Source organism: Theobroma cacao, chromosome 7 (assembly GCF_000208745.1).
Source record: "Theobroma cacao cultivar B97-61/B2 chromosome 7, Criollo_cocoa_genome_V2, whole genome shotgun sequence".
NCBI classification, from domain to species: Eukaryota; Viridiplantae; Streptophyta; class Magnoliopsida; order Malvales; family Malvaceae; genus Theobroma; species Theobroma cacao.
The window spans coordinates 19968794-19983374 of NC_030856.1; the positions used below are offsets into that span (position 1 = coordinate 19968794).

The window sequence follows — 14581 nt, forward strand, 5'->3', positions numbered from 1 at the left end:
TCCTTGGTGAGGCCGAACATATGGGAGTGAAATGGGAGAGTCATGTGCTGATTTTTAATGTAAATTATAAAGAAATGAAAGCTTGCCACTTGTCACCATTCCATTGGTCCATGTTTAACACTTAACAACTAAGCTTTCTTTCACCACCACATAAAATATCTCAATTATCCATAATATAAAATGTTAATGGATGAAATCCTTAGGCATGACAAGTGTTGGGTGGTGTAAAATTCCAATTTTGCCCTTGGGTGGCAAAATGACCATTTTGCCCCTACGTCATGAAAATTCTAATTTGACTCCAAATCAATCCTTGAACTCCCAATCACCATATTAAGTCATTTTGGGTTTTTAAAATTCTCAATTTCATCTTAAAATCTCTATTTAGACTAGTTCGAGGCTTAATTCAGCTTAGTTGTACCACTAGGTTCACTACCAATTTTTAACGATTTTTTTCGGGGCTTTCCAAGTGTGCAAACATATTATCAAGCACATGAATGACATGAAAAATATTTTATAGAGTTGGGCTTGACAAATGCTGTTAGTTTTTCTACTATTCAAAATTTGAAAAGTTCCCTCTAAACTTGGTTATTTTCTTGGGCGATTTTTCTTCTTTCTTTATTCCCTGGTAAACACATTCTTTTCATTATTTTATTTCTTCTTCATTTAACTGACTAAGTCTTATTATTTAAGATGACAGAACACTCTTAGTTGACTAAGATTCTCTTTAATGGACTAAATGCCTTCTGTTTTATGTGTAGGAGTCAAAACTTTTTTTACAACTCTTACATATTAATCATCCCCAAGTTCCTTCTAATCTCACAAAATCTATCTTTATTTAGAGTTTTGGTAAAGATGTCAGCTAATTGATGCAAAGTATTCACAAATTCAATTTTAATATCACCTTTCACTGCATGGTCTTTAACAAAATGATGCCTATTCTCAATGTGCTTAGTCTTAGAATGCTGCACAAAATTTTTTGAAATGTTAATTGCACTTGTATTGTCACAATATATTTGTATATTATGTACTGTTATTCCAAAATCTCTTAGTTGTTGTTTTATCCACAAAATCTGAGCACAACAACTACCTAAGGAAATATACTCTACTTCAATTGTAGAAAGTGCTACAAAATTTTGTTTCTTACTTAACCAGGATACTAGCATACTTCTTAGAAATTGGCATGTTCCACTAGTGCTCATTCTATCGATTTTGCTTCCTGCAAAGTCTACATCCGAATAGCCTACAAGATTAAATAATGATTCTCTAAAGTACCATATTCCTAAGGTTTTGTTTTTAAGAGGTATCTAAAAATTCTATTAATAGCAGTTAAGTGTGATTATTTGGGCTATGGCTGAAATCTAGCACACAAACACACACTAAACTGAATATTTGGTCTGCTTTCGTTAAGTAGAGTAATGATCCAATCATACCTCTATACAACTTTTGATCAACAATTTTTCCTTTCTCATCAGCATCAAGTCTGGTCGAAGGACTCATTGGTGTGCCAATTGATTTAAGCTTTAGCATATCAAACTTTTTGATCATGTCTTGAGTGTATCTTTCTTGGTTGATGAAGATTCCTTTTTCACTTTGTTTGATTTGAAGGCCAAGAATGTACTTCATCTCACCCATCATGCTCATTTCAAATTCCCCCTGTATCTCTTTACTAAAATTCTTGCATAAAGCCTCATTAGTTGCACCAAACACAATGTCATCCACATAAATTTGAACAACAATTAAATCATTTAGGTATCTTTTGATAAACAATATTGTATCAATACTACCTTTAACATAACCTTTTTCAACCAAAAATTTTGAAAGCCTCTCATACCAAGCTCTAAGAGCTTGTTTCAATCCATATAAGGCTTTATGAAGTTTGAAAACATGATCTGGTTTTTCAAAGTCCTCAAAACTGGAGGGTTGCTTAACATAAACTTCTTATTGGATGAAACCATGTAAGAATGAACTATTTACATCCATTTGGAATAGTTTGAAGTTCATAAAGCAAGCAAATGCAAGTAGTAACCTTATAGCTTTTATCCTAGCAACTGGGGCAAAGGTTTCATCATAGTCTATTCCTTCCTCTTGATTGTATCCTTGAGCTACCAACCTAGCTTTATTTCTAACTACATTCCCTCACTCATCTACCTTATTTCTAAACACCCATTTAGTGCCAACAATAGGGTGGTTTAATGGTCTTGAAACTTGTAAAACCCGACCCTATAAACACATGTCATGACATACATGCACTGAGCAGCATGTTAGTACGCTAGGAAAGTCCCTAAGAATAGACGAAACCCAGTATTGTACCTAACGGTACACTTGAGTTGATTTAACCTCGAACTAGTTCAAATAAGAATCGTAGGATGAAATTTAATATTTTACAGTCCAGGAATGACTAAAAATGATTGTTCAGAGTTCGAGGGTTCATTTGGGGAAAAATTGAAAAATTTGATGTTTAGGGGCAAAATCGTAATTTTACCACCCGCGGACAAAATTTGAGATTTTGAGAGAATTTAGATCAAATTTGACAAATTGGAGAATGGTATGAATATAAGGGATGAAAAAAATATGTCTATGGGCAGTTTTTCAGTTTTTGGAGAAAAAATGTAATTTGACTTTTACGGGGGCAAAAGTGTAAATTTCAAAAATTACTCCACCAAGACTTTGGATAAGTCTGAGAATTTTATCTAAGTTATGGATATGTGGGACAAGTGTATCGTGAAAGTTTAGACACAAATGGATGGCTAGAATTTAAGGAATTAATAAAACATTAAAAAAATGAATAAAATAATATTATATTATTTTAGCCTTTAAAAAGGTCAAAATTCCAGAATTCTCATCTTCTTCAAGCCATCCAAACCAGGAGAGAAAAGGGGGAAAAGAAATAAGAACCCTAGCTGAAAAATTTGGGGAAAATCTAGAGAAATCAAGAAATCAAGCATTAAAAAGGTAAATTTCATTGATTTTCCTTGTAATTTTCACTACCCATGCATTTTTTCTCATTTTCATGCAAAATTAGAAAGTGGGTATGGACACCCATACTGGCCAAACCTCCATGGATGAGTTTTGAGCTTCCGTTTTGGTTGATTTTAATTGAATTAAGTGATTTTATTTAGGTTATATTGTAATATAGCAAAAATAAGCTAGAGAAATAATTTTCTCCCATTAAAACCCATTATGCCGAATTTTCCAAGGAGGAAAGTGAGCTGATTTTGATGATTTTAGAAGGTTATTGACTGATATTTAATGGTTAGAAATGTTAGAGAGAAAATGGAAAAATTTAGAGCTAAAATGGAGCGCGTTAGCAATTTATCGAGTAAAGTGTCAAAAATAGGTTAATACCACGTTTAAGCCGTTTTAGGCTATTGCATTTCATACCATGCATTAGTATAGGATTTAAGTTAGTTATATAGTGATTTAGCATCAATGTGGTGAATTGTGTAAATTTTGCAATGTGTCTAGGAGAAGAGCCTTCCGGTAAAGGCAAGGAAGTCGTACTCGACAAACAGTGATCGGGGCACCTAGAAAGCATTTAGTTTGTACAAACGGTGAGTAAACCTATTATTATTGTAAATTATCTAGAGTTTATTTTTAAATGCTGTTTATGTATTTTATGAAACGAAAATGAGATTAAAATGGGACTTTTGATGTTTAAGAAATAAGTGTGACAAATAAATATATTGTGTTGATTATCTGAAATAAGAAACTTTTGATTATGAAATTGAGTAAATGGGAGGCTGCCAATTGTCTTAAAAAATAAATTTTCCTATGAATGGCTTATGATATATGAGTATATGTGGCTATATTTTATAATTGCATTGGAAATTTATGTAAGCTGTCTTTTACTATGCAAGCTGGGTAAATAAATAAAAGCCACGTTATACTGTCGAAATTTTATTAAAATTGGTGGGTTTAGTCACTGCAGTGACGGGTTTCCATGGACTGCCTATTAGAGGGGCACTGTAAACCTGGTTATATAGTTACTCCTGTTGTAGAGGCGATGAGGGTAACTCCCGGGGTAGTGTTAGAGCTCACTTCATGTCGAACCCCCGTGTGAATTTGTAACTCGACCAATGCCAAGGAACGACTTGTTTTCAAAACTAACATGTGTTTAACATGTAAATATCTTAACAACCTTGGCGGACTCGGTTTGATGCCTCGGCCAAGGTATCTCCGAGGATTAGTTTTTGGCTTAAGCCCTGTTTCTAATAAAAGTCATAAGCCTTAACAACTGTTTTGGTAAATTACAAATATTTTATGGTTTAAGAAATAAATTGAAAACCTTATGAAATGGTTTGTGATTTGTCATTTAAACTTGCCTCCATTTTACTCGCCTTTAGATATTTATAATAATGTTTGTTTACTCATTGGGATTACAAAATCTCACCCACCTCCTTTCCAAATATTTCAAGCCTATGGTAGCTTATAGATACCCGATTTTGTCGAGGATTTCAGTTGACCCCTCTATCTCACAGACACTAGGTTACTATCACCAACACTTGGTATATTTATGGGCCACTTGTCATTGTAATAATTATTGTACATTATAACTTTGTAAATTATTGTATGCATGAATTTATTTTAATTACACGTGTTTCTATAAATATTGTTTTATATAAAAATGTTATATTTTAATCAATATTTTGAATAATAATATTTGTCTATAAATCCTTTAAAAAAATATTTTGTCTTTTGATTTACTTGAGCTGGAAATGACTGGTAATTGTTTAAAATGGAATGTTTAACAACGATTGCTCATAGGAAAGGCAAGAAACTGATACGTAAGCCTTGCGGGGTTCTGATTGGCATTCTGGGTAATGAGTGTAAATCAGGACGTCGTGGCTATTGTCATGGGCCTGAGGGAGGTTCTGGGTCGTGACAAAACTAATGTCCATACACAGTTTCTTTTGAATTGATCAAGTTCCTCTTGCATTGCTATTATCTAGCTTTCCTCTTTTTTAGCTTCTTCAAAACTTTTAGGTTCTATTTGTGAAATGAAAGCTGAAAACTCACAAGTCTCTCTTGTTGCTCTCCTAGTTTTAACACCTTGAGAAATATCACCTATGATTTGTTCTTATGGGTGGTCTTTTGCATATCTCCAATTCCTTGGAAGGTCATTATGCTGATTTCAGTTATTTGCAGGGTTTCATTTCTCTTTCTTGGGAATTTTCTTCACTGTTTTTCTCATCATCTAAACTTATTTCTTCCATTTGTTTTTCAATATCATCCATATCATATTCATCATCAGAAATTTCCTTTTACAAGATATTGGATTTATCAAAAACTACATGGATGGATTCTTCAATCGTTAAAGATCTTTTGTGGAAGACTCTATAGGCTTTTGAGTTTAATGCATGTCCTAAAAATATAGCTTCATCACTCTTTGCATCAAAACTTTCCTAAAGGCTATTTACCATTGTTTAATACAAAACACTTACAGCCAAAGCTCCTAAGGTGAGAGATATTTGGTTTCTTACCTTTGTAAAGTTCATATGGAGTCTTTGATATCATGGCTTTTATAGACACTCTATTAAGAATATAAGCTGCTGTGTTAACAGCTTCTGTCCAAAAATATTTAGGTAGATTATTCTCACACAGCATAGTTCAAACCATTTTTTTCAAAGTTTGATTTTTTCTTTCTACAACTCTATTTTGCTGGGGTGTTCTAGGTGTAGAAAAATAATGATCCAACCCCTTTTCATTACAAAAATTCTCAAATTCATCTCCTTCAAACCCACCTCTATGATCACTCCTAATACTAACTATAACTAGTCCTTTTTCATTTTCAACCTTCCTACAATGACTTATGAATGCTGGTAGAGCATCATTTTTATGAGCAAGGAAATATACCCAAGTGTATCTAGAGTAGTCATCAACTATTACAAAGCCATAAGATTTTCGTTCTAGACTAGTTGTATTTATTGGACCAAATAGATCAATGTGCAACAATTCAAGAGGTCTAAATGTGAAGACAAATTTCTTAGTTTAAAAGATGTTCTAGTTTGTTTTCCTAGTTGGCAATCACCACATATCTTATCATTTTCAAACTTAAGATCCGACAGTCCAACAAGTAAATTTTTTCTAATCAACTTTGACATGTTATGCATGCTCACATGTCCTAATCTCTTATGCCATAACTAGCTATCATTTTCAGTATTTGCTACAAGACATATTTCACAATCCATTTCAAGATCCTCAAGAAATACAACATACATATTCTTTAATCTTCTTCCAATAAATGAGACTTTATTAGTGCTTATGTCTATCACTTCACATCTGGTTGAGTCAAAACATACCTTAAATCCTTTATCACATAACTAACTAATGCTCAATAAATTATGTTTCAAACCTTTAACCAACAACATATGATTAATTTGAGTTTGAGAGTTTTTACCAACCGTTCCTATGCCATGAATTTTACCTTTTGAATCATCACCAAAGGATACAGTTCCTCCCTTTTTCTTGTCTAGCTGTGCAAATAGCATTTCATTTTCTGTCATGTGCCTTGAGCAGCCACTGTCCATATACCAAGGCTGCTTCTTCTTTAGTTGAGCTCTTGAACATGTATCTTTTGAGTGTAGCTCAACCTATAAAACAAATTCTCAATTTTTCTTAATAGGCACCCATACTTTGATGGGTCCTTGAAGGTTAGTTGCAACATAGGATCCTTTTGGAACCCAAATCATTTTTTTTCTGTGTGTTTCTTCTTCTATAGCAGTTATAAGATAAATGACCAAGTTTATCACAAACATAACATATAGAAGAGAAATCATTAGCATTTCTTCTTAAATTTGTGCTCTTTCTTAATGATTTTTTTCTTAAACTCTTAAGTACAGTATTTTCATTAATTGCTTTTTGTAAAGCTTCAGTTTTATTGTCCAGCTCCAATTTCATAACTTCAAAATCTTTTTTTGAATGTTCTAATTCAGTTTGAAGCAAATTTCTTTACTCAAAAATAAAGTTGAAATCATGTTTTATCTTTTCTAAATCAATCTCAAGAGATGCAGTCTTTCTTTTTAAAGCTTTATATTTTGATGCAAGTTTTTCAAACTCATCATAAAGACATTCACATTCTTCTTGAAGCTCATTAAGTGAAATATCACAAGGAGATGAAGATACCTCATATTCATCTTTTCTAGCCATTAGACATAAATTTGCTTGTTCTACAACTTAATTTTCTTCAACATTTGAGCTTGAAGTATCATTGTCAGACCATGTTGCAACCACCATTGCTTTCTTCGATTTTCTATTTTTCTTTGGCTTGTCTTCCTTTTGCATATTTGTTTCTCCATATAACTCTTCTAATTTTTGCCAAATTTCCTTGGCACTTTTGCACATGGACACTTTATCATATTGTCTATAATCAAGTGCACAAATGAGAGTGTGCATGGCCTTAGAGTTGATTTGTGCTCTCTTCATTTCAGCTTTTGTCCATTTATTTCTATCCTTAGGAGTTTTTTTACCATTGACTAAATTTTTAATCATTGGAATGAAAGGACCATCAGTAATTATATCCTACATCTCATAGTCATAAGCCCTGACATAAATTGACATTCTAATACTCCAATATGGATAGTTAGAGCCATCAAATAGAGGTGGTTATTTTATGGATTGTCCCTTAGCAACTATTGATTTTTGAAGAGCCATTTAGATCTTCCCAAAGGTGTTAGACCTTAATAATAGGGGTTAGGCTCTGATACCACTTGTTGGTCCCAAATAAATGTGCTAGGGGGTGGGTGAATGGCACTTTTTAGCTCTTAGCAAGATTAGGAACTAATTTAAAAAGAAATGAAAATAAAAACAAAGTTGACAATGTGCAGGAATTTAGAGTGGTTCGGTCCAAGACCTACATCCACTACCTTGATTATCCAACCAAAGATTTTTCAAACTAATCCACTATGAACGATGAAATTCACAAGCTTTCACCAAGATTTACAATGGCTTTTACCAGGCTTAGCCAAAACTTTTCACACTAGTTTTTACCAGGATCAACTAAAACCCGAAGAGGTTTTTCAAAGGCTCAACCACAACCTTTCATAATGGTTTTTCACAGGCTTAACCAAAACCCAAAGTGGTTTTTCAAAGGCTCAACCACAACCTACAACAATGGTTTTTCACGAGATCAACCAAAACCCAACAACTAACTTTTCAACCCTAAGTTAAAACCTCTGGTCAATCAATCAATCCTAACTTGAATTAATCCCTTAAAGTGACTTGCTCACTCTAAGAATACAAAGAGAAAAGAGATGAAAGTGTACCTATGATCACAAGGTTGATCTAAGTGGTACAAATGAAGTGCAGATCACTATTACAAAGATGGGAGTTGAGTGTAGTAGATGAGCAGTAAGTGTTTTCTGGTTTTTTAGCTCTCTTTGTGTTTTTGGAAACCTTCAATGCATTTCTAGCCGTTGAAACCCTCTTTTATACTTGGATAATTAGCTCTAAAGTGAGTTAGATAGTTTTTGACTGTTGGAAATAGTTTGGGTAGCAATTCTAGCCTTTAATTTGTGTTTTAGTGTAAGATTCAAATTTGCAAACAGAATGCTCTTAGTCGACTAATCGATATCTTAGTCGACTAAGTTGTCTTTGTTTTTTGTTTCCAGTTTCTGTCAATAAGCACTTAGTCGACTAACCCATTCCTTTGTTGACTAAGTTGGTTCTATTTCTCAACACTCTTAAACCCGCCATTCTTCCAATTTGAATTTTAGTTGACTAACTCTTCATTAATCTGCTAAAGGGCTTCTGTCTTGTTGATCAATTGTGACTTCCTTACTCTTATTCTCTTTATATGTGCATTTGAATGAATGATTTATTATTTGTACACAATTTTTGTCCTGCACACTCAAGTAGAGATATTAGACACAAATGAATGGGAATGTTTTATTATCATAAAAAACAAATGGCGCCAACAGATAGATCGAGAAATCTATCGATAGATGATGACTGTTAGAGCTTGGAACAGTGTTCTAAATGGCTATTGTCACATTTAATTCACCCTCAACTGCCTTTGAAGCTTCACTAACTATAAATTCAAGCTCCTGTAACATTTATAAAGGTTGGGAGACTTTGAAACATAGCTCAAAAAGATAATAACTTAGCAAAATCATTCAATACTCTTTGTACTCTTTTTTTACCTTATAAGTCTTCTATTGTAGCAGTTATTGAGCCTTCATTGCTTGTTCTTTCCCTCACCAAATATTGTATCTAACTTGTTCTTCAGCCTTTAAGAGGCATTCCATCTATATTTATGTTCCTCTCATTATATTCACTTAAGTGGTTATACCATAACCCACATAAAAGGTAGAGTGATTGTGCAGTAACTTTAAAAATACATTGTATTGAAAGGTTGTGCTTGATCCACAAAAGGTATTGCGTTGAATTCTAATTCAGTAATGGATATTAAATGCTTTAGTGAATTTAAGGGAGAATATGTAGGTAAGGAAATTGAACCTCTATAAAAACTATTGTGTTGATTTTTTCTCTTTTTCTTTACTCCTTTAAATTGATTTGCACTTCCAACTTCTCTTACTTTTCAAAAAGCAATTGTCCTGCTCATTTTCAAATTGGGATTTGGATCAAGGGAATTCTATTTTCTCAAAAAAAGAAAAGGAATCATCAAAATTTTAAAAACATTCCAATTCACCCTCTCTTGGAATTACTCACATTGAGCTTATTGCACTAACATAATTTATAAATTTTAATTTATAAGCAAATAATAACAAAGACAAAAATAATTATAGAAAAAAATAACAATTGAAAAACCTTGACGTAAACATGTAAGAATTAATGTAAAAAATAATAAAGGTGGAATAAGCATTGTCAAAAAATTGACATAAATATGTGAGATTTAACGTAACAAGTCAATTAAGTCAAAATAAACATAATTTTTGTGAAAATTAAACTTGTAAATTTATATTATCGAGTTAAAAGTATTTAACAATTTATAAATTTTAATTTAAAAAAGGATAATAATACAGATAAAAATAATTATGGTGAAAACTAGCATCTGAAAAACATTGACATACACTTGTAAGAGCAAATGTAAAAAATTATACAGGTGGAACAAGTGTTGCTGAAATATTGATGTAAACGTGTGAGATTTATTGTAACAAGTCAATTAAGTCAAAATCAATATAATTTTTGAGAAAATTAAGCATTTAAATTTATATGATTAAGGTAAAAATATTTAACAGTTTATAAATTTTAATTTACAAATTAATAATCATAAGGATAAAAATAATTATACTAAAAGTTAGTAATTGAAAAATCTTGATGTAAACCTGTTAGAAATAATGTAAAAATTATAAAAGTGGAAGAAGGATTGTCAAAATATTGATGTAAATGTGTGAAATTTAATATAACAAGTTAATTAAGTCAAATAAACATAATTTGTTGGGAAATTAAACACTTAAGCTTATATACTCGAGTTTAAATACTTATAAGTTTACAATTTTAATTTATAAAAGGATAATAATAATGAGAAATTATAATAAAAAATATCATGTCACGACCCAAATTTTCGAGCCATGACCGACGCATGGGCCTAATGGACGTAGCCCACTAAGCCCAAGCAAGCCTATCTATATGTCCTGTTTATCATTCCATCCAAGTGGCTAAAGTTACATTTCATAATTCCAATTTGAAATATTGATAACGATTGCCAACTCGTCGTGGCATTACCAATCAAAATATACATATCAATGTATTGTGATAACACATGAACCATTATATGGCACACTTTCACAAGATAGAAACATTCACCAAAGGCTTGTTCCCTAGGTAGATTTTTAAGAAAAAGTTGGATAAAATCATTCAAACGTTTTGTGCAAATACATTCCCAAAACATATTTGAAATGCAAGTTCACTCACCGGTATTCGTTAAACCTTTACTCAACTCCAACTTCCTCTAATGGTCCAAATGGGGCGGTGGGGCTTCGTTAGAGCCTATCATCACATTGGCATCACAATTAACTCAATTCATACAACTATAAATTCTAAAAGCTATCTTCTAACTAGCATCTAATTCTCATTAAGTAGCTATCTATTTTCACTATCCTAATCACTCTAAAGTGAATGAACAACCTCAACTACAAAATACTCACAAGTCTAATCACTAGCCATTCTCAACAAAAAAAAAAATCAACTCTAATTTACTACTCACCTTTGCAGCTTTGTAAATTTCAAATTCTCTTCAATAATTTTCAAGCTATTATAGAAACTCCCTCTTTCTCTCTCTAAAACACCTAGCTACGGAGAGAGAGTATGGAAGTAAGAATTTTCAAGGGTTTTAAAATGAGAGAGTGAAAGAACACAAAGGTTTTATGAAAAGGTGCGCAAAAGCATGAAGATTGAAGCTAACTTGTGGGAAGTTATGAAGGTTTCAAACAAGCTTCCATGGAGGATGAAAGCAATGTGAGATGGGAGGAAGAAGATGAAGAAGAAGCTGCTGGAAGAAAATGATATTTATAGCTCATGCTTATCCAACTCAACTTAAATTACGAAAATGCCCTTAAAAAGTTAGCTTGTTCTCCTCCAATCCTTTATGAAATCTTTTTACTCGTTTAACACAAAAACAAAGTCCATAATGGTCTAAAAATGCTCTGGTTCACAAAAACTTAAAAATTTTGACTCAAGATGAAAAATGAGCACTTTGCCCCTACCATGGAAATCATCATCATTTTTTATTTCCTTCATCATTTTACCCATATTTTCATCATTCATTTATGCCTTAGGTCTACTTAGGCCTTAATATTGGTTAAAAACTTACTTTTAGGGGCTCACTAAGGAATTGACGAAATTACCCTAAATCAGGGATATCGCATCTACTTCTAGCTACAAGTCTATAAAGGTCAAGGTCTCACATTCTCCCCCACTTAAAGAAATTCGATCCCCGAATTTAGATTCAACTATAAGGTAGCGTACCTCTAAGCATCAAAGAGGTGTGGATATTTTATCCGCATGTCCTCCTCAGCTTCCCACGTTACCTCTTCACTGGTGTGGTTTCGCCATAACACTTTCACTAAGGCTACATCCTTTGAACAGAGCTTTTTAACTTGCTTATCAAGAATAAGCACTAGTTGCTCCTCATAGGTTAGATCGTCTTGCAACTGGATTGTTTCATACCACATTACATGAGATGGATTTGGGTTATATTTCCTAAGCATTGACACATGGAATACGGGGTAAATATTCAAGAGGTCTGGTGGTAGCGCCAAGCGATAAGCCACTGCTCCATCCCTTTCTAAGATCTCGAAGGGCCCTATATACTCAAGACTTAATTTTCCTTTCTTGTCGAACCTCATTACCCCTTTTGTTGGTGAGACCTTCAAAAATAAATGATCCCCCACCTGAAACTCCAAGTCTCTCTGTCTGTTATCAGCATATGATTTTTGTCTACTTTGTTCTATTAGCATACTCTGTCAAATCATGCTTATTTTCTCGATGGCATCCTGTACCAGTTTTGGCCCCAAAAGTTTTCTTTCTCCCACCTCTAGCCATCCAATAGGTGACTTGCACCTCCATCCATATAATGCTTCAAATGGTGCCATTTAGATGCTAGCTTGGAAACTATTGTTGTAAGCAAACTCCACTAAGGGTAGATACCGATCCCATTTAACCCCAAAGTCTATTACACATGCCCTCAGCATATCTTCCAATGTCTGTATTGTTCGTTCTGATTGCCCATCAGTCTGAGGCTGGAAAGGCATGCTGAAATCCAACTTAGTGCCCAATGCTTCCTACAACTTTCCCCAGAACCTACTGGTGAACTATGCTTCTCTATCAAATATTATAGAAATGGGGATACCATGCAGTCGTACTATCTCATCCACATAAACTCGAGCGTATTGGGCAACCCTGTAAGTAGTTTTAAGCAAAAGAAAATGGGCTGACTTTGTTAACCGGTCCACTATGACCCAAATCGAATCATAGCCCCCACTTGTTCGAGGCAAACCCGTTACGAAATCCATTGCAATATGCTTCCACTTCCATTCGGGCACTTGTAATGGCTATAGTAGCCCTACAGGCCTTTAATGCTTGGCTTTAACCTGCTGACAAACTAGGCACTTGGAGACAAACTCAACTACATCTTTCTTAAGTCCTTCCCACCAATATACCTCTTTCAAATCTTGATACATCTTTGTAGCCCCTAGATGTACCACATAGGCTGCCATGTGCGCCTCCTCCAATATTTCTCTCCTCAAACCATCACTATCGGGCACATAAAGTCTGGTTCCATACCTCAATACTCCATCCATGCCTTTAGTAAACGTATTTCCTTTCCTTTCTTAAGGATCCTCTAAGGCCTTAGCTATGAACTCATCCTCACCTTGTGCTTCTTTAATCCAATCCATTAAGATAGGCCTTACTCTACAATGTGCTAGGAATGCATTTGCCTCCGAAAGTTCCAAATGCACACCCATGTCTCCCAAGCTATGCATCTCCCTAAGTAAGGATCTCTTATTTGTAGAGATATGTGCCAGACTCCCCCATCGATTTTCGACTCAAGGCATCCACCACTACATTTGCCTTACTAGGATGGTAAAAAATAGTACAATCATAATCTTTTAGCAATTCCATCCACCTACGTTGCCGCAAGTTAAGATCCCTCTGCTGAAATATATACTTCAGGTTTTTATGGTTCGTATATATCTCACAAGTCTCACCATACAAGTAGTGTCTCCAAATCTTTAAGGCAAACACGATTGCTGCCATCTCTAAATCATGTGCGGGGTAATTCTGCTCATGCCTTTTAAGTTGCCTTGATGCATACGCAATCACCTTCCCATGCTACATTAAAACACACCCTACACCATCCCGCGATGCATCACAGAATACCGTATAACCCCTTATGCCTTGCGGTAGGCTTAATACTAGAGCTGTGGTGAGACATGCCTTAAGCTTCTCAAAGCTATCCTCATAAGCACTTGATCACTCAAATTTTGTATCTTTACGTGTCAGCTTAGTCAAAGGGGTGACTATTTTGGAGAAGTCCATCACAAAACGACGATAATAGCCAACCAAACCCCAAAAAGCTTCTAATCTCCGTAACTGATGTTGGCTTGGGCCATTTTTCCACTGCCTCAACTTTCTTTGGATCAACTTGTACCCCATCCTTGGATACCACATGTCCCAAAAATGCAACGCTTTCAAGCCAAAACTCACACTTGGAGAACTTGGCATACAATCGATGTTCTCTCAAAGTTTAGAGCACTATCTTAAGATGCTGCTCATGCTCCTCTCGGCTCTTCGAGTAGATCAAGATGTCATCAATAAACACCACCATGAACTTGTCCAAATAGGGCTTGAACACTCGGTTCATCAAATCCATAAAGGTCGCAAGGGCATTTGTAAGCCCGAATGACATCACCAAGAACTCATAGTGCCCATATCTTCTTCGAAATTGTCACGACCCAAAACCTCCCTCGGGCCCATGACAACCGTCGCGACGTCCTAATTGACACTCATTACCTGAAATGCCAACAGAAACCCCGCAAGGCTTAGCATCAGCTTTCGCATATCCCCGGTGAGCGACAGTTATTAAATCTTGCATTTCAAGAAATCATAATTCATTTCCAAA

The 14581-nt window shown here is 34.3% G+C and overlaps 1 protein-coding gene across 1 annotated transcript; it reads right to left on the bottom strand.

The window, feature by feature from the left end:
* On the bottom strand, window positions 11928-13259 carry LOC108662828. The gene is made up of 3 exons (XM_018124423.1): window positions 13161-13259; window positions 12607-12698; window positions 11928-12159 (listed from the first exon to the last, which is right to left on the bottom strand). Exons 1-3 carry the CDS (start codon window positions 13257-13259, stop codon window positions 11928-11930), a joined length of 423 nt encoding a protein of 140 aa, XP_017979912.1.